This window comes from Vidua macroura, chromosome 5, assembly GCF_024509145.1.
Source record: "Vidua macroura isolate BioBank_ID:100142 chromosome 5, ASM2450914v1, whole genome shotgun sequence".
NCBI classification, from domain to species: domain Eukaryota; kingdom Metazoa; phylum Chordata; class Aves; order Passeriformes; family Viduidae; genus Vidua; species Vidua macroura.
Genome location: NC_071575.1, coordinates 20,391,371 through 20,410,133, shown reverse-complemented (window position 1 = coordinate 20,410,133; position 18,763 = coordinate 20,391,371). Strand labels below are relative to the sequence as shown.

The following is an 18,763-nucleotide window of genomic DNA, read 5'->3' as shown; positions in this document are numbered from 1 at the left end:
GCTTTTCCCTCTGCCCCCCAGCAGGACATGGCTGTTGCCATTGAGTTTGGAAAGGGGTGAGCATTTGGCATGTGGGGGATTTGCTCATGGGATGGCAAGCGGTGAAAGAACAGCTCAGGGCAGGTGTTTTCAGGCTGCAGAGCTTGAAATTGCGATGGGAATTTATAGGAGCCAAAAGAGGAGGAGAAAAAAGGGTTCAGGACAGAGTGTTGCGGGCCATGTGTGTTTTTTAGAAAAAATAACCACTCAAACAACAGTCTGTATAGTTATACCTACTCCTGGGGGAGGAAACTCCAAAAGTGGGGCACTGGGGGTAAACAAGAGGTGAACTGCATACTGCTCTTTGCAGTGCTCAGCACCCTGCTCACCCATCCCTTCCCCGAAGAGTTTGGTATCTTGTGTTTGGGTTGGTTTGTTGGGGTGCTGTGTTGTTTTTTTCTGCCTTTCAGACGAGGGCTGCTCAGCCTGATAAGTGTGTGGCGTAAGCACAGGCGAAATGTGTGTGCCCCTGACATGTGGTGGAGCTGCCCCTCCTTGAGGCTCTGTGGCTGCAGATCAGCCCCGGGCAGGGTAGAGTCTTCTCCTCATCCCGGGGCCATGGGGGACGCGCCTCCAAAATTGGCACGGCGTTAATCAGGCAGAGCCTGTCTCGCCTGTATTGGGGCGATATGGTCACCCCGTCGTCTCCACATCCTTATCTCCTGGGAGCAGGGGACCTGGGCAGGGGAAGAGTGGCCAGGAGAGGAGATGACCAAAATGCCCGTGGGTGACAGGCATGATGGCTGGCAGAGCCCCAAAAACATCCCAAACCGATGGTTGTGTCCCATCCGCTTGCTTGCAGCTGGATTGTGGCTGTGAGAAACATCCCAGCCTCAAGCACAGGGAAAACCCACAGCTCTACAGCACCATGGTTGTATGGGAGCCAGCACCCCAGCTCATGTAATAAGCTCACTCTTAAAAAGCAACCCACAAATCTTTTAAAACAGTGGTAATCAGTCCAGCAGTCAGGGGTACTTTGCCATTTATTTGTATCCTTCAAGCCTGCTCTGCCCCTAGCAATGGCCAGGCTGAGTGACTTCATGCTGGGCTGACCACACTGCATTGCACACCAAGGACTCAGAGCTGAAACTCTTATGAGCACAGCTGGAACTTCAGCTAGTTTTTGTGTTTTGCTCTTAAAAAAGCACAGATGCACTTGGATCCTAGTACCACCAAGACCAAGTCCCACTGCTGGGGATTTTGAGTCTCTCTGAAATGGAAACTGGCTAAAATGAAATGTTATCTCTGACATTAATTGGGCACCAGAAGTGCCCTGGTGCTCTCAAAGGCCTATGAACAGCTATCCTGCCCCTACAAGGCAGGGGCTATTACCCGATGATCTGTAGCACATCCGCAGTAGACATGGTTTGACCATTTAAGACAAAATCTGCAGCTGGAAATGTGTAAATTCCCATGGGGTCTGGTTGAACTCAGTGCAGGCAGGGAGGAGAAGGTAAACAGGATTACAGAGAGGATTCTTCTGCCAGGCTCTGTCCTCTGGGGTTTGTTGGAGATGTGGGATTTCCCAATCTCTGCAGAATAATGCCAGAAAGAGAAGGCTCAGGAGGCTTGGAGTGGTTGGATAGCAATTTCTGAGGAGAAAAGTGGGTGCAGGGGGTAACCCACCCCATCCTGGGCATGGTGGCAGGTTCCTGTGACCAAAAATACAGGCATAAACCCAAGATGGCTGTGGTGGCATGTGTGCCTATGGGAAAAACTCTTCCTTCTGGATGAGTCCCCCGTGCTGCCTGCAGTGAGGTGCCAAAAGCACTGGACCCACTTCCCAGAGGCATCAGGGCTTGCATTGCTTGGTAGCATCTGCCTTCTACCTCCAGGCCTGACATCCTGCCAGGGGCTGGAAAACTCTCTCATCCTCTCTCTCAGTCCTGACCAGTTCATGTTAAAGATGCATTGTCAAAACAGTGCAAGGTTCAAGGGGTGCATTCCAGTATCAGCTGGGGTGCTTGGGGGTTTGCCGTGACCACGTTACCCCCCATGTGCAAAGCCAGCAGCAGCTTGATGAGCTGTGACCACCTGTGCGCCTTCCCTCCAGTGAGTTGCTTGGGGGCACGGGATCTTCCCCTTAGATTGACTGACTAAAAATTAGGGATCTAGTCTGTATGAAAGGGCCAGAACCTCTGCACACAGGGGAGAGCATGTTTGTTTGCCAGCAGCGGCACCCGCCGGAGGACGATGAGCAGCCCGGATCAGCAGCAGGAGCTGCCCAGGTGAACGAGTGAGATTAGACTCCTAAGGTGGCCAAAGTTAGGTAAAGCATCTGCCGTGTCCCTCCCTGCTGCCTTTCCCCCCGCCGCCTTTGCCTCCCCATCACTGCGCTGGATTGATAATCGCTGCCTGGGTTTTAGGGCTGGAGGCTCCGCAGGCAGCCCGTGGTGCTGTGCCAGCCCCAGGGGCCAATTCCTAAACCCCTCCTCAACCTCCTTGTCTCCCCTCAGAGCCTGGCGCATGGGTGAGCCACGCGCAACGGTTGCAAACTTGGATGCAAATAAAAACAGATGGTGCCTTATCTGCCTGCCTGGGTTTGCCTACGTGCCAGCAGCCAGAGCCAGCGGTTTATTCCCAGATAGGAAAAATGAGAGGTCCCCCAGCCGGTCAAAGAGTTGCACAGAGGCCACCAGAGCTCTGTGCACTCCATATGGGATGGAAAGCCATTTATTTATTAGGTCTTAAACAAAAGCAAACCCCAAGGGAGGCAGGAGAATAATTATTCTTCTCCACAATTAGGAGCAGTTTGCTCCTAATTAAATCGAAAGGTTTGCAGGTGCTGAGAGCCTTTCCCACTCCCCAAATGGGATAGAGCATGTGAAGAAACTCCATCAGGGAGGAAGGCTTGAGGAGATGCACTTGGTCCTTCCACCTGTGGGAAAGCATCAGGGGCCTGAGTGTCCTTCCACGCCAGGTCTTCACATCAAAGATTCCTATTTCTATTTAAATGTAGGGATGGAACAAGGGGGAATGGCTCTAAACTGAAAAAGGGCAAGTTTAGATTAGATATTAGGAAGAAATTCTTTATTGTGAGTGTGATGAGGCACTGAAACAGGTTGCCCAGAGAAGTTGTGGATGCCTGAAAGTGTTTAAGGACAGGCTTAATGGGGGTCTGAGCAAGTTGGTCTAGTGGAAGGTGTCCTTGCCCATGGCAGGGAAATTGGAACTGAATGATCTTTAAGGTCCCTTCCAGCCCAAACATCCCTATATGATTCTATGATTCTATTTCTATTATTTCAATTTCTTTATTTATATTTGTATTTTTATATCTATATTGATGTTTTATTGATGCATACTTCTGTGTATCCCTGGCTGGTGGTTTTCATGGCCCTGGACACCCAGGGAACTCAGAGGTTATTGAGAGGTGCTTCACTGTGTATTTTAATGCTAAACTGAAGCACTGGGAGGTTTGGTTCACCTCTGAGCCCCAGATGGCATGTTGGTGGGCACCAGGTGGCTGCACCCGCATGTTTTTAAAAAATAAGGGGAAAACATCGTCTAAATCCTACAGGCAAGATGATGATAGTGGTTATATTTAATCTCCCAGGAACAGCCGACTGCTCACCCAGCAGGGAAAGGATGGCTGATTGCCACTATGTCTCTACTCTGACACCACACTAAGAGTTGAACCAGGGGACAGCCTGTTATTTGTGACCCCTCACCATCCATGTGCAAGGGCTGAGCTGGTGTTCCTGAAGCACCTGGTGGAGAGCAAAGGGGCAGAAGAGGGAATAGTGGCACTTCACCTTGGGGTATTGCTGCTGAGCTGACTTGTGCCCAGTGCTCCCCGTTTTCTCCTTGGTGCCGTGCCCAATGTCTTCTCTGGTGTCCCTTCTTGCCCCCTTAATATCTTCCACAGTGTCTTTCCTTGTCCCCTGATATTTCTCCAGCATGTCTCCTTGTGTTGCCCCTAAATGTCCCTCCCTAACCCTGTGTCTTCCCCAAGTGTCCCTCTGCATCTCTTGATGTTGCTCTGAATATTCCTGACATGCCTGTCCCTGTCTTACCAGCGTCCCCGATGTCCCCCCAGTGTCCTTCTTTGTCCCTACACAATATACTTCCAAATGCACCTCGTACCTAAGCTGCCCCACTAAATGTCCCTTACAAGTCCTCGCTCTTCACTGTCCCCCGCTGATCCCACCAGTGTCCCTCCTTGTCCCCACCATGTATTCCCCCAAATACTCTTATTTATTCCACAGTGTCCCCCGCACTGTCCCTCCCTGTCGCTCCCGGTGGGTCGGGTCAGGGCGTGGCAGGGGACACGCGGGGACACGGGCGGCGGGTGGCGCGCGCGGGGCAGTCCTCCCCGCGGTCCGCACCGCGGCTTTAAAGGGAGCCCGCGGCGGGCGCGGCCGCAGAGGCACCAGCGGGGGCACCGGCGGCAGAGCGGCACTGGCTCTGCTGCGGCTTCACCCACCCACCGCTCCCTTCCCAGCCTCTCCCCGCCCAGGGGCGGGGGTCCCAGGCCGGGCGGGCGACGCTTCCAGCCGTGAGGGCATAGCAGGGCATCGCGGGACGAAGCACTCGCCATGAGTGACAGCCCGATCCCACTGCCACCGGCTTCGGCCACCAAGCCCAAGCGGGCCCGGTCAGCGCGGCGGCCGGCAGCCCACCCTGCGTACTCGGACATGATCACGGCAGCCATCCGAGCCGACAAGAGCCGTGGTGGCGCATCCCGGCAGTCCATCCAGAAGTACGTGAAGAGCAACTACAAGGTGGGCCAGAATGCCGACGTCCAGATCAGGCTGGCCATCCGGCGCCTGCTGGCCACTGGAGTCCTCAAGCAGACCAAAGGAGTTGGTGCCTCCGGCTCTTTCCGCCTAGCCAAGGCCAGCAAGGCAAAGAGGTCTCCTTCCAGGAAGAGGAAGAAGGCAGCCAGGAGATCCACTTCGCCTCGGAAGCCGGCTAGGTCCAGGAAAGCCAGGTCCCCGGCCAAGAAGCCCAAATCTGCCGCCAAGAAGGCCAGGAAGAAGTCGAGGAGCCCGAAGAAAGCCAAGAAGCCAAAGACTGTTAAGGCCAAGTCCCTGAAGGCATCCAAACCCAAGAAGGCAAGGCGGTCGAAATCCAGAGCCAAGTCCGGTGCCCGGAAGTCGCCCAAGAAGAAGTGAGAAGTCTAGAGGCGTTTCGGCACTCTCCCCGTTGGTTCTGTAAATAGCTGTTGCCTTTGTTTTTACTCCTTTCTACTGCATTTTATAAAGAATCGCTCTATTCGTGAATTGAAATAGCTGAAACAAGGCAGTTGATGAATGAAAAAAAAACAATTTTAAAGTGTTACTGGTCTGGGTTTTTATTCTGATATCTCTGAAATTTCTTGCATGTGTGTCTGTTGGTTTTATTAATGCTGGACTGCTTGTTGTGTGTTGGGAGTGATGTGTGCCTGTTGGAGTCATGCAGGATTTCAGTTCCTGGTCCTGCCCCAGCTCCTCGCGCATTTATGTGTTTGCTGGGGCCGGGCAAAGACATTGGTGGGGAAGCCGGAGCATATGGCTGTGAAAGCCCTGGCCTTCCCTGGAGGAGGAAAAGGGGTCCCTGTTCCCTCATCCAGTGCTGCAGATCCCCACTGTGGGGATGAGGTGAGGAAGGTTGGGCTGCTGGGTGTGAGGTCGAGCAGGTGCTGGAGATAACCGGGGCTGCTCACCTGCCTATGGAGCTGCCTCAGCACAGCTGGATGGTGGCCGGGACTTTTGGGGCAGGGATGGGACAGAGGAGATGGACTGGGGCCAGAGTCTGTCCACATTGGCTTTCAAGGAGTTGAAGGTGTCCATGGAGTGGGAAGTGGGAGAAAGGTCAAACACAGCCATAAGCATCTTTGCTCCCCAGGGAGGAACATCCTGAGGCAGTGGATAGCTCTGCAGGTGGGATGTGGTGGGCAGCCAGGGCAGGGTGAGGCAGAACTGCTGGGCTCAGCCCTGCTGCGACAGGAGGGCTCTGGCTTTGTGCCCAGTGGGGCTGGCACGATTCCAGGGCCTGCCTGTCCCCTGCCAGAGCCCCTCCCTGGGCTGGGCTGGGTGATCCTGACAGCCAGGGCTGGCAGCCTGTGGGCTGGCCTCACTGCAGAAGGGTCTGAGCCTCCGGCAGTGGCTGCCTAATCCCTCTTGGCTAGAGACAGATAAACTTCTTGATAATCAGGATCCCCAACCACCTGGGCCAGGAGTTCCAAAATCCCAAGGGCTCTGAGTGCCCAAGGCCCTTGGACTTGCTGTGCCTAACTCTCATAAGCCCAGGGTCTTCACCAGGGTCTCCTGATGGCTCCCAAATCCTTCAGCCTTCCTAAATCACTTTGGGCAAATGGTGCCTGAGTCCTTTAGCCATTCAGGATTCCAAATTCAGTGCTTCAGAACACTGAAATCCTTGGCCTGGATGCACCCTGTGGGCTCTTGTTCCTAAGACCCTTGGATCAAAGGCTACCAGAACACCTAGACTGAAGACCCCAAACATCTTTCAAGAGCCTGGTACCTAATTCCCCTGGAATGAGTGGTCTAAACCACTCTGGCCACAGAATTCCCCAGTCAGCTGTACTAGAGGAAGGAGATACCTAATCCAGATGGAACAGGCTGCCCAGAGAAGTTGTGGATGCCCTATCCTTAAAAATACTCTGGCTGAGTTTTGATGGGGCTCTGAGCAACTTGGTCTAGTTGAAAGTGTCCCAGCCCATGGCACGAGCTTGCAATTAGATAATTTTTAAGGTGCCTTCGAACCCAAACCATTCTATCATTCTATGACCCATTGTGTCTAAAGCCACTGAGCCTATAGTTTACAAACACATTTGGCCAAAGGTGCTCAAATCCCTTGGGTCTGGGTATTCTAATTTTCACCTGGTAAGTCCTAAAGCTCTCTGTCCAATGGATTGTTAGTCACCTCAGCTTAATACACCCACATGCTACAGACCCGTGGCTCTTTATCCCTAGTGGTGGGCACCCATAAACCACCTATCTGCAAGGATCCAAGTCATCTGTGCTGAGGACCCCAAATCTCTAGGCAGAGGCACCTAATGTCCTGGGCTTTTTGATCCTTGAGGTCCGTGATCCCGTTGCTATGAAATCCCCCAGACCCTAGTACATGACCCCATTACAGTTCCTAAATGTCATGGATGCCGTTCCCTCAAAATCCTTCAGACGCCGGGCATCACATATCTAGCTCTGGGGTGCCTAAACCCCTTGGGACAGATCCTCTCCTCCAAAGAAGACGCCGAACGCCTCCTAGAGAACGTGCCCAAGCACTCCAAGCCGCTGGATCTGCGGCGGCCGCTCGCCCCGCCTGACGGGGGCGGTGCCCCGGCGGCCAATGGGCATTGGTCCGTAATGAACCCGTGGTTAATTAGCGGCGATTGGGCGCCGGGGCCCGCCCCTGGGCGTGCGGAGCGCAGCGCCGGGATGTGGCGGGCGGCGGCGGTGCGGACGCTGCGCGGGGCCGGGGCCGGGGCCGGCGCCCCCCGGGCCGCGTCGGGAGCGGCGGCGGCGGCGCAGCTCCGGCGGCGGCTGGAGAGCGAGCTGGAGGACATCCGCGGCGCCGGCACCTGGAAGAGCGAGCGTGTCATCGTCTCCCGACAGGGTCCCCACCTCCGCTTGGCGGGCGGCGGCGCCGGTGCGTGCGGCGGGGAGGAAGAGGAGGGCTCTCGGTCCCTTCCCTCGGTGCCATGCCCCTGCTTCTCTCTCTCTGTTCACGCAGGGATCATCAATTTCTGCGCCAATAACTACCTGGGGCTCTCCAGCCACCCCGAGGTGATCCGTGCCGCTGTGGAGGCCCTGGAGAAGTTCGGCGCTGGGCTCAGCTCTGTCCGCTTTATCTGCGGTACCCAGGTACTGGGCAGCATCCCCTTCCCCGCGGGTCTTTCGCAGGGTGTCCATGTAAGCGCCCCTCTCGACACTCCCACTCGGCTTGCGTACACAGTGCTGACTTACACGTGGCCCGGCGAGAAAAGGAGCCTGCCAGACCCCCGTTAGTCTGGAAATACGCCAATTTAAACCATTACAATACCTGAGAGCAAAGAAACTGAACACGCCTCTGAATTCAGAAAATAAATGTCTTTTTCTCTCTCTTTTGGGTCAAAATTACAGTGAACCTGACTTAAAGTGGCTCCATCAGACCCAGCCCAGTTTATCCCTGCTGGAGCCTTTTTTGAGTCCTGCCTGATTAAGTGCAAAGAACAAGCAGAGCTTCTCCCTTGTGCATGGGGTGCTTGGAGTCTCCCTGCTGAGCTTTGGCATCCAAACCCATAATTATACTTTAGGGCTGCATTTGCTGAACACGAGTAACTTCTCCCACGCACATACACCTTTTCTGGATAAAACCTGTCTGTCTCCAGCCCTTTCAAGTCAGCATTTAACAGCAGTGGGCAAGCAAGAACTTGTGCTGCCCCAGTGTTGACTCCTGCTCCTCTCTTCTCTTTAGAGCATACACAAGGACCTGGAGGAGAAGATCGCACGTTTCCACCAGCGGGAAGATGCCATTCTCTATGCCAGTTGCTTTGATGCCAACGCTGGTATCTTTGAGGTTCATAAGGTTTTCCTTGTGTTGTGCATGGAGGAGGGAGGTGACAGCAATGTGGCTCCCATGCCTTCCAGAGGCTCTGCTATGAGCTCTATGCACCAGAAAAGATAGCAGTGGCTGGTGGTGAAGAGCCCTGACTTGGGGCCCTTGCACCAGGGAAGCCATGCAGAGGCATTTAACCACCCTCACTTTTGCTGTCTCCAGCCAGCTCTAGCTCCTGGGGAGGACTCCCATTTCTGCACCCTTAAAGTGTAGGTGCAGGACAGGGGTGATGTCACATGTTAGGAAAGGGGGAGGGAGATTTTGCACTCAGAAACCACAAGCAAGAGCCTGGCATAAAGAAATCGGGATAAAGTGACTAGGAAGGAAATATAAAGTTTAGCAGTGCCAGGAGAGATGTGGCAGCTGGAATCAATCACAACCTTGTTCTCTGTACTGAGGGAGGCTGGGAGATCTTGGTGAGGTGGCATCCAGAGCAAAGGATGATCTTTTCTGTTTGGCACGGCCAGGCCCTGCTGACCCCAGAGGATGCAGTGCTGTCAGATGAGCTGAACCATGCTTCCATCATCGATGGCATCCGCCTGTGCAAAGCCAACAAGTACCGCTACAAGCACATGGACATGCAGGACCTGGAGGCCAAGCTGAAGGAAGCGCAGGTATGGAAGTCTGCTCCCATCCCAACACCAGGGCACTTGCTTAGCTGTGCTGCCTGTGCAGTAACCAGTCCTGGAGGGTGAACTCTGCCCTTTCCCATGCAATAGGCATTGTTTTTGCCAACAGGCATGGAAAGGCAAGGTGGCAAAGCAGCTGGTTGTGATGCAAATCCCCTCCATCTCAGTTAGGTACATCCTCTCCATACAGGGGTTTGAGTGTGTGCCTTTGCCAGCCCCTCTCCTCAGGGTGACATCTTCACCCCTGGGGATGCCTTTTTCCCTCCAACAGAAGCATCGACTGCGGCTGGTGGCCACTGATGGTGCCTTCTCCATGGACGGTGACATCGCGCCCCTGAGGGAAATCTGCCAGCTGGCCCAGAAGTATGATGCCCTGGTCTTCATTGATGAATGCCATGCCACAGGATTCCTGGGACCCAATGGGCGGTAAGTGACTGCCTCAGCCCTGTTTCTTCCTCCTACCCTGATTAATTCTGAAGCAAGGACTAAGCTGCTGATGGCCAGCGTGTTTTTGTGTGGGGACTCCTTGAAAGCTTTGCACCTCACCTTTGGATTGAAAGGAGATACTTCAGCAGTGATCCATCCCCAGGTGACAGCTCCTTCTCAGTGTGTAACAGATGGTATGACCAGCTCATCTGGGCACCACCTCTCCTGGCAGGTGCTTTGTTTGGACTATTAAACTTCTGTGTGGGAAGTTTGAGCACTTTCCCATCTCTAAGGGATGAAGAACCCATGTTCTTACTTTGTGAGGTCCCAGCTTAGGCTTTCTGCAGGAGAGGAAGGTCAACACTTGGGTTGAACTATCTCAAGGGGCTATTCCTCCTTGTCTAGAAGGAGGGATGCCAGAGACCTGGCTGACAGTGCTTTGTTTTCCTTGAGGTATCCAGCAGATTCCCTGCTGCGTGCTGGCACAGGTGATAATGTAACATTCCTTTTTCTACAGGGGTACTGATGAGCTCCTGGGAGTGATGGACAAAGTCACCATCATCAATTCTACTCTGGGAAAAGCTCTTGGAGGAGCTGCAGGTGAAGGCATTTTCCTGTCCAGCGTCCTGCATGCCCTAAAGAGCTCTACAGCACTGGTCTTAGATTTCCTTCCTCTGCCTAATGATAGAGTAACAAATGCATGTTATCCTTTTCCACTTGTGGCATAAGGCTTGGTTTGTGATGTTGCTGCAGGATTAAGGGAGATCCTGCCATGTGCCTGTTACGTTGTCATTTTTCTCATGCATTTGCCTTTGGGGTCAAGGTGGAAACTCTTGGTCAAAAGCATCAGCTATGATTTTTAGACCTGGTTTGTACCTAAATTCCTGCTACAGGTGCCAGGTTGGCTTTATCAAGAAGCCTCACTCTAAACAGGTCACCCTGGGGTGCCTTGTCCAATTCTCTCTCCTCCGTCTGCAGGCGGGTACACAACAGGTCCCAAACCCCTCATTGATTTGCTCCGCCAGCGTTCCCGCCCATACCTCTTCTCCAACAGCCTGCCTCCTGCCGTGGTGGGCTGTGCATCCAAGGCCCTGGACCTGCTTATGGAGAGCAATGCCATTGCACAGTCTATGGCTGCCAAAACACAACGGTGAGGGGGCCATGTTGGGGTGGGAGCAAGGGCAGCTTTGTTAGGAGTGAGTTTTCTGTGATTTATTCACCCCTCCTTTCCCAGTGATAACTGTGAAGACAGTTTGCATGTCAGGGCTCAGGGGAGGCTGCAGGATGTGCCTGTGTCAGGCAGATGTGTCGCATCTGGATGTTCTGTGAGCTGGGGCACGTTGTCCACTCAAAGATCTGCAGTCCCATTATGCTTGGCAGGACACGGTAGGAGATCACTCTAAGAAGAGAGATCTCTTCCCTGCACAGAAGATGAACAGTGGAGCAAACCTTACCCAGTTCTCAGTGGGCAGGGCTCCCAGGGGAAAGAAAGGCAGTGGTCTCCAAGGACAGGGTTGTTGAGGTTTTTACTCATCCTGTTGTTCCCTCCACCAGGTTCAGAAGTAAGATGACAGCGGCTGGCTTCACTATCTCGGGGAAAGACCACCCCATTTGTCCAGTCATGCTGGGGGATGCTCGGCTGGCGTCAGTGATGGCAGAGGACATGCTCAACAGAGGTGATCTTGGGAGGGAGCTCAGTATGCAGACACATTCCCTGAGGGAAGGGACTTTTGGCGGTGGTGCCACCACAAGCCCTTCTTCAGAGAACGTTCCTGCACAAAATCCAGTACTCCCCCCCCCTCCAGCTGCATATGTCCTCATGGTCTCCCCTAGATGTTGCTGGCTGCACCTTCTTTCTCAGTTAGGGAGGGGATTTACATTAATGCTCGTGTCCTGCTAGGCTGGACTCCATCCCCATTGCTGGCCCTTAACCTCATTTCCATGCTTGGGAGCAGATGGCACTTGAAAACCCTGAAGGCTGGAAGTGGTTACTGGGAGGGGAGCCTTTCTATCACCCAGTACAAACTCAGCCTGTCTCCATCCCAGCCAGCTCTGACTCTGTCTGCATTTCCTCCCCAGGCATTTACGTCATTGGCTTCAGCTACCCCGTGGTCCCCAAGGGGAAGGCGCGCATTCGGGTCCAGATCTCAGCCGTGCACAGCGACGAGGACATCGACCGCTGCGTGGAAGCCTTCACCGAGGTGGGACGGAAGCACGGAGCGCTGTCTTGAGGGGCCAGAAAACACCTCTTCAACACCATCCCCGTCCACAACCAAGTGCCTCTGATGGGGAAAAAGGCTTGAACAGCACACTGCCAAAAGCAGGACTGTTCCTCAAGGCATCACAGCCTGTGTCACATGAGTCAGCCAGCTGGCTGTTGCAGCATGCTGGCAGTAACACTGGTAAACAGCACTTAAAAGTGTCATTAAAGGTGTCCTGCAGTGCAGCGGATATTTGTCTGCCTCCTATTTCCTCGTCCAGGAGTTGCACCCCATCCCCATCCTCTCATGCTGTGACCAGACACTCTGCTATGCCTTCCCCGAAGCCTCGGTCCAGATGGTGAAGCGCTGCAGTTCCTGCTGTCTCCTGCTGATGGAAATAACAGCGTTGCTGGTGTTGCCTGCTTCTTCTATGCTCTCCTGTGTGTCCAGCAGCATCACCTTGGCAGATCTGACTGCTGCAATTCCCCACTGAGGCAAGGGTGTTTCCTACACCTTTTGCAACCTGTGCCACCGGCAGCTGGTTAGGGAAAGAGCATATGGGCCCCCCAAAGCTCTGGTGCTCCTTTGCCTCCTTCTCACTTTCAGGTGTTAGACATGAGGTTTACTTGGTCCCCAGCTACAAGGCTTTTCCAATTGCTTCAGTGGTCCCAAAACTGCCCTGGGAAAGACATCTTGCCCCAGAGAGGCCATCAGGCAGTGGGCAAGCTGAGGCAGCAGAGACCAGCAGCATGGTGAGAGGATCTGCATCTGACTGAGGCCGAGGCCAGGGGCAGAGCAGGTGACAGAAACCTTTAACTCTCTTCCATATGGCAGGAATCTCTGGATTTGTTCCTCCAAGCTGTGCTGTAGTGTTTCAGCACTCAAAAAGGCACAAGTGGAACCTGGGCGTCTCTTAGGATTGCTTTGTTTGCATCAGTTTTGTTCCAGATCAGAAATTGTTTGTCCTGCCAGCTGCCTATGTGCTGAATGAGTAGCTGCAGCCAGGGACAGATTCTAGCTGAAATGGAGTGTACTGTGCCTGAGTGCTGGAGCACTGGGTCATATTAGCAGAGACCTGCTCTGAAGTCCTTATGTGTCACTAGGCTGTCAGGGAGCAAACTACAAGGTAATAATGTCTGACCTGAGCCAGAGCAACTGCAGAAGAATACAGGTGTTACTCCAGGATCGTAGGGCTTTATAAGGATGCAAAGGACAGGGAAGAAATGTGTCTTGTAGGTTCAATAGGACTGCAACCAAACCCTTTTAGAACAGCTGGTAGTGTAACTGTGTGCTGATTTTGTTTAATTTTCCATCCCCACAGGCCCTGAGCTCAGCCTGCTGATAAACTATGATATGGAGATTCCTTTCTGTGGCACCAGGCCCTCGCAGTGCTGCAAACCCTTTTCAACAGGCAGTATTTTGGCATGGGGGAAGGCAGGGAGATTGCTCTCAGGCCCCTTGTGCAACCTGGAAGAGATGAAAGTTCAGCCAGATGGGCTCAAGTATAGGGAGGTTTGAGACCCTAAACTGAATCACTGCTGGTTCGAGCCCAATGCATGTGCACCCTTTGTTCCCCCTACCTGCCACACCTCCATTACACATCCTGTACCACCCTCCCTCACATTTCTCTCCTGCTGGTCCCCAGCCCTGGTGTCCCCCTCTCCCCTGGCCTTTGCAGGCCTCCCTGCTGATGCCTCCACTCCACTCAGGGCAGACAACCCCAGCAGTTTAACCCCGCTCCAGCTTTCAAGTCCTCGCTGGCAGAGCAGCCCTACAGATGTCTCTCTGCTCAGCTGCAGGCCAGAGCAGCAAGAGCAGCCTCCCTCCTGTGATGCTCACAATTGTTTTTGCATGCACTTGTGGGCTCGCCCTTCTGCTCCTCTTCTCACCAGACGCACTGACCTCCCTCTCACTTCCATATCTCTCGGGTGCCTCAGCAGCCAACTCCCTGCACTCTGCCTGCATCAAGGTCAAGCTCAGCAGCAGGCTGTGGAGCTGTCTGGGGAACAGACTGTGTAGTGCTGGAATCCCAGGAAGGCAGGAGGGTCAGATGATGGCACACTGGTAATGAATAATGGCATACTCGTTTGACTTGGAGGCATCATGTTAATATTGAATTGAGGCACATCCTCCTGCTCTTTATTGCTTCAGTGCCTTCCAGGCTACGTCTGATCTACAGTTGTAGGCAGCTTTAAGCCCAGAAAGCAGAGGCTGTTTTGCTGTAGAGGCAGATGCCCCTTTTTGAAGATGCAGTTCCCATCTCGGGCTCCCTGACCTGCCCCATACCCTGTATGCTGCTCAGGCAGTCCTGAGTCTGGAGCTGTCACCCTCTGCACTGTGGGATAGGTGGGGGATCCATGTATTTCACCCATTTTACCTCGAAGTAGGGGGACTATCCTATCTCATCCCGTTTTCATACACACCTAGCCCCAGAAATGCTTCCAGCCCTGGGTTGTGGCCCACCTCCCAGTTCTACTTTCACTAGGCTGCCTTGTTGCAGTCCCAAACTACCTCACTGCCCCCGATTCACTCCAGCCCCTCTCCACATTGCTATTTCCACCCCGAGCAGTGACCCACCTCTACCTTTTGCTGGAATTCCCTTGCCCTGGCTCTCTGCCTGCAGCCCCACCCAGGCAGGCAGGGATGCCCCAGCTTGGACTGAGCCGGCTGGGGCTGTTGCAAATGGGGTCTGAACCTGCCGTTCAGTGCCATAATTTTTCCATCCCTCATCCTTTGCAGGAGATAAATGCTGCACAAGGGCCTCCGCTGGTGCTAATGCCTCACGGCACTGGTGGGTGAGGGGGGAAGCAGCTGCACCCACTACCCAGGAGTTTTGGTGAGACAGAGCAATGACCACAGCCATCCCCACTTCCTTCCTGGAGGTTTATTTCTGTTTGGGGGATTTTCCCCCAGCTCCGAGGGTGAGTCCAGGCAGCCGTTTGCCTTTTCAGGCCTTTTGGCTGCAAGAACAGGCACCGGGGGTACCTCCGTAGCCCCCGCAGCCCCCTCAGCGGCAGGAGCACTTGCAGGCGGCCACGACGGGGTAGGGGATCTGTCGCCAGGTGCAGCTTGGGGGCCCGGGCTGCTGCGGGGTCCAGCAGTGCCAGGCCAGCAGCTTGATGCGGGTGAGCTGTGCGGGCCGGCAGCTCATGCCGGGGGGCCAGGAGCAGCCGGGGGGGCCGGTCTCGCAAGTGGTGTGGCGCACCCAGCGGGGCCAGAAGACGGGTCCTAGGTCGACCCAGGTGGAGGTGAGGCGGCAGGTGGCCCGTTCCACCAGCCACTGCCGCAGGCGGCGAGCCAGGGCCCCCGCTAGCTCTGGGGGCAGCTCTGGGGCGGGGGGCAGCTCCAGCCCCTCCACCTCTCGCCACAGCTTGCGGTGATATCGCCCGGCACCCTCGGCCAGGTCCCTGCTCATGGACTCCAGGTTCTCCTCGAGGATGCTCCCGTTGCGACTGCGGGGCTCCTCGGTCGCCATCCAGAAGGGGTCAAAGGCCGAGCCCAGGAGCCGGCGCAGCCGCCCAGGGCGCAGGTGCCGGGGCTTGGGGGCGTAGTGATAATCCTCGGGGGACAGCGACAGGCTGTAGGGTCGCACCGGGGCCGAAGGGTGGCCGCGCAGCAGGTGGGCGGCGGGGTCAGCGGTGCTGGACGGTGGCATCAGCGGCTCCCGAGGTTCCTCCAGACGCGGTGGTGGGTCTGGGATGCCCGGTGGTGGGAGCAGGCAGAGGAGGAGGAGGAGGCAGCTGCGGTGTGGTCCCTCCATGGCGAGCAGCGCTGTGACAGGCTGTGCCCGGCTGCAGGCTCGTACTCTGCCGCATCCCCTGGGTTATCACTGCGTACCAAAGCATGGCCTTCCCCTTTTCCCTGGTTACAGCGGCTGATAGGGAGCTGGCGGGGACACCTTGCTCCTTCCCACCAGAGGGGCGGGTGGGGGGGAGAAGCCTTATGGTCCCTCCTGTCACTGAGCCAATGGGGATAATTTGGGCTGCTGTGGAGGGGAAGGAGCCAGTGCCTCCTTCTCCATATCCTGCGCCATCATTGGAGGAGGTACCCACAACCTTCCCAATGAAGGGAAGCTGGTGGCCTTTGAGTCTTGCTGAGAAAGGATCAGCTGGAAGTCGTCAGGGCACAGGTCCTGTCACCAGGACAGAGCGGCAGGGCTGCGGGGTCACTGTCCTTTCCTGGCACATGATGGAGCTGGACCTCTGGAGGTCGCCATCCTAGAGGTCTTGTCTGTCCTCCCTCCCCTACTGTAGTACCGGTGGAGTGCAGACCTGGACTGGATGGAATCCAAAACCTGCTTTCTCCTTCTTCCCTAGGTCAGACATTGTGGGAGGGGCTCAATTTGCTCAGTGCTACTAACAATTAACTAATAACATCTAGTAACAGCAATTAACTGCTCATCCTCCAGAGGGTTTAGGACCCTATATTTGAGGGACAGGGCAGGGATAAGGTTCACAGTTGTGGGATATTTGCATTCCCCAGAGGTGTTGGACAACTCATCCTGAGCACCCAGCATCGAGAGGTGGCTGCTGAGGTCCAAGGGACCCTTTCCCCCTCCCTTTTCCACCACAGAGTAGTGAGCTTTCTTTCCCCCCTTCTCAGCAGGAGGAGCAGGGAGCAGCAGAGCCTGCAGGAAAGCTGGACAGAGAGGAGTTAACTCCAAACCCAACCTCAGGGAGAGGGGAAAAAAAAAAAACAACAGAGAACTATGGATCAGCAGCAAGAGCAGAGGGAGGGAAAAAGGGGGAGTCAGAGAGAGAGGAGAGGAGCTCCAGAAGAAGAGAGAGCAGAGCTGGTGGTGGGCAGGGGGAGGCAGCGGAGCACCAGGCAGGAGTGACTGGGATGACAGAGCTGCCCAGATAAACTCTTCTGTGGTCTGCATCCTCCCGCTACCACTGCCGTGGACTGGACCAGAGGTCTCCCCCTAAGCGAGTGGCAAAGCTGCAGGCCCTTCCTCAAAAAGGTGAGTACGGCTTCCAAAGCTGAAAGGTGACCTCAGGCTCCCTGAACAGACACACCCTGGTGCATTTGGCATGCCCAGAAGGAGACTGGGCTCCTCTGTTTCAGTGAGGAGATTCCATGGGGCCAGAACGATAAGCTGGAAGGTAGCTATCAGTAGGACAGAGGGGACCAGAGACACAGAGAGGCAGAGACAGTCTCTTGGTGTGATACACAAAGAAGCTGAGAAGCAGAAGTGGGATGAACTGAGGGATGGGGGAGCTTGTATGACCCAAAACCAAGTTAATTACTTGTCAACAGTAGCTAGATAACAGCATCTTTCCTTCTCTGTTTTTGCTCAGAGAAGGACAATTTGTTCTAATGATAGCCTAACAAGGAGAAGGCTTATTCAGAGATAGGCTGTTGGTGTTCCTTGCCTGAGCACAGTGTTACTCAGGGCTGGAGGAAGTTTTGCAGCAAATTGCAATACCTTGAGCTGTGATAATAACAGGCTTCTTCACAGTGATCATCATATTGTATTTTAGGTGGCTCCAGGGTCTCCTCTCCATCCTCACCTACCTGCCACCATCCAGCCCTTGATCACCTCTCAGCATCAGGAAAAGGTGCATTTAGTTGCCTTTCCTCTGTGGACCGTAACTACTGCACAGGGAGCAAGGAGCAGCCAGCTCCTAGGTGGAGGGGGCCCCAGCTTAAGGAGTTCCCTTGGGGTGGGAATGTGTTGGGGTGCTGCTGCTGCAGGGTGTGATCCAGGCATCGGGTCCCTGCTGCGGGAGGTGGCACAGGCCTGGGCTGAGTGTGCTGGGACCGCTTGCAGCCCATGGGAGCCTCCTACCCCAGGCCCCGTGGCCAAACCCTGTTGAACACTAGCCAGGGTTTAAACTTACCAAAGCAAGCAATGCCAAGGGGTTTAGCAGATTTGGGAATGTAGGAGGAATGTGGGTGAGGCCAGGTGGCAGGGCAGGAGGGATTCTTCGGAGTGCTGGGAGCACAGGAGGTGCTCTGATGGCAATGTGATTCTGGGCAGGAGAAAGAGGCTTCAGCTCTGCTCAAGCCAGGCAGCTGTGGGCTGACTGACCACAACAGCATTCTTGCCAGTGATGTCACGAGGATCTTGGTGGCATCATCTAACCAACTGTTTGGGATTGGCATCTCTGGGAGAAACGTGAGTGTCAAAGGCTGGGGTCAGGCACCTTGGGGCCTATTATTCCTTTCTCCCAGTGCAGGTCCCTGCAGTGTGACAGGAAGATGCCAGGGGAATTGAACATCTCTTCTGACAGCCCGGAGCTACGAGCAGCAGGGATTATTGTGCCCATCATCTTCTCCCTCATCTTCCTTGTGGGTACTGTGGGAAATGGGCTGGTGCTGGCTGTGCTGCTGTGGAATGGCCAAGTCAAGTACTCCACCACCAACCTCTTCATCCTCAACCTGGCTGTGGCTGACCTGTGCTTCATCATCTGCTGTGTCCCTTTCCAGGCCACCATTTACACCCTGGATGGGTGGCTCTTTGGGGCCTTTGCCTGCAAGGCTGTGCATTTCCTGATTTACCTCACCATGTATGCCAGCAGCTTTACCCTGGCTGCCGTCTCTGTTGACAGGTAAGTGTCCCCTTCCCTTTGAGTTCTGCAGCTCAGGGACACTGTGTTTGCCTCTCTTGAGCTAAGGCTGGGAGGAAGGCCACTACTTACCCAGTTGGGTGTCCTGTAAGAAGCAGGTCAGGTCTCCCCAGAGGTAGGGCCAGCAGAGCCAGTCTCCCCAGCTCCCCATGCCCTCCCCCTCTACCAAGCCAAGATCTCAGCCTAATTATCCAGCGCTCACTTGGAAAGGAGGGGAGTCCACCATGCATAAGCAAGAACAGCAAAACCCCCAGGGCAGCAACACTACTCAGAAGAAACAGGAGAGTCCTGCTCCTATCCTTCTCTTACCTGGTTCAAAAGATACATTGCTTGCCCTTCCTGAGCTAGCACAGCAGAG

The 18,763-nt window shown here is 54.7% G+C and overlaps 4 protein-coding genes across 8 annotated transcripts in view; 3 read left to right on the top strand and 1 right to left on the bottom strand.

The window, feature by feature from the left end:
• Positions 1–18,763, top strand: part of GALR3 (galanin receptor 3) — a 52,303-nt gene that overhangs the window by 32,069 nt on the left and 1,471 nt on the right. Inside the window, exons 1-4 of one of the 5 annotated variants that reach the window (XM_053979122.1) lie at positions 12,188–14,754; positions 16,439–16,796; positions 18,016–18,127; positions 18,266–18,387. In XM_053979122.1, coding sequence (XP_053835097.1) covers positions 18,038–18,127; positions 18,266–18,387 — 212 coding nt within the window. In that variant the 5' untranslated portion in view covers positions 12,188–14,754; positions 16,439–16,796; positions 18,016–18,037. Of the gene's footprint in view, positions 1–12,187; positions 14,755–16,435; positions 16,797–17,316; positions 17,395–18,015; positions 18,388–18,763 lie in introns of those variants that run through there. The other 4 variants (XM_053979119.1, XM_053979120.1, XM_053979118.1 and 1 more) reach the window with 4 other exon arrangements.
• LOC128808247 (histone H5) lies at positions 4,404–5,319 on the top strand. The gene has a single exon (XM_053979132.1). It carries the CDS (start codon positions 4,575–4,577, stop codon positions 5,151–5,153), a length of 579 nt encoding a protein of 192 aa, XP_053835107.1. The 5' UTR covers positions 4,404–4,574; the 3' UTR covers positions 5,154–5,319.
• Positions 7,419–12,083, top strand: GCAT (glycine C-acetyltransferase). Its single transcript, XM_053979116.1, has 9 exons — positions 7,419–7,629; positions 7,714–7,844; positions 8,437–8,538; positions 9,045–9,191; positions 9,478–9,632; positions 10,150–10,232; positions 10,611–10,782; positions 11,187–11,308; positions 11,712–12,083. Exons 1-9 carry the CDS (start codon positions 7,419–7,421, stop codon positions 11,861–11,863), a joined length of 1,275 nt encoding a protein of 424 aa, XP_053835091.1. The 3' UTR covers positions 11,864–12,083.
• LOC128808243 (noggin-like) lies at positions 14,748–16,438 on the bottom strand. Its single transcript, XM_053979126.1, has one exon. It carries the CDS (start codon positions 15,591–15,593, stop codon positions 14,841–14,843), a length of 753 nt encoding a protein of 250 aa, XP_053835101.1. The 5' UTR covers positions 15,594–16,438; the 3' UTR covers positions 14,748–14,840.

What these genes read in the sequence shown, in the direction of transcription:
- LOC128808247 (XM_053979132.1), top strand. Translation starts at nt 4,575, where the DNA reads ATGAGTGACAGCCCGATCCCACTGCCACCGGCTTCGGCCACCAAGCCC.
- GCAT (XM_053979116.1), top strand. Translation starts at nt 7,419, where the DNA reads ATGTGGCGGGCGGCGGCGGTGCGGACGCTGCGCGGGGCCGGGGCCGGG. An exon ending in CCAAGCTGAAGGAAGCGCAG is followed by an intron (nt 9,192 to 9,477) that starts GTATGGAAGTCT and finishes TCCCTCCAACAG; the next exon opens with AAGCATCGACTGCGGCTGGT. An exon ending in AGAGGACATGCTCAACAGAG is followed by an intron (nt 11,309 to 11,711) that starts GTGATCTTGGGA and finishes TTTCCTCCCCAG; the next exon opens with GCATTTACGTCATTGGCTTC.
- LOC128808243 (XM_053979126.1), bottom strand. Translation starts at nt 15,593, where the DNA reads ATGGAGGGACCACACCGCAGCTGCCTCCTCCTCCTCCTCTGCCTGCTC.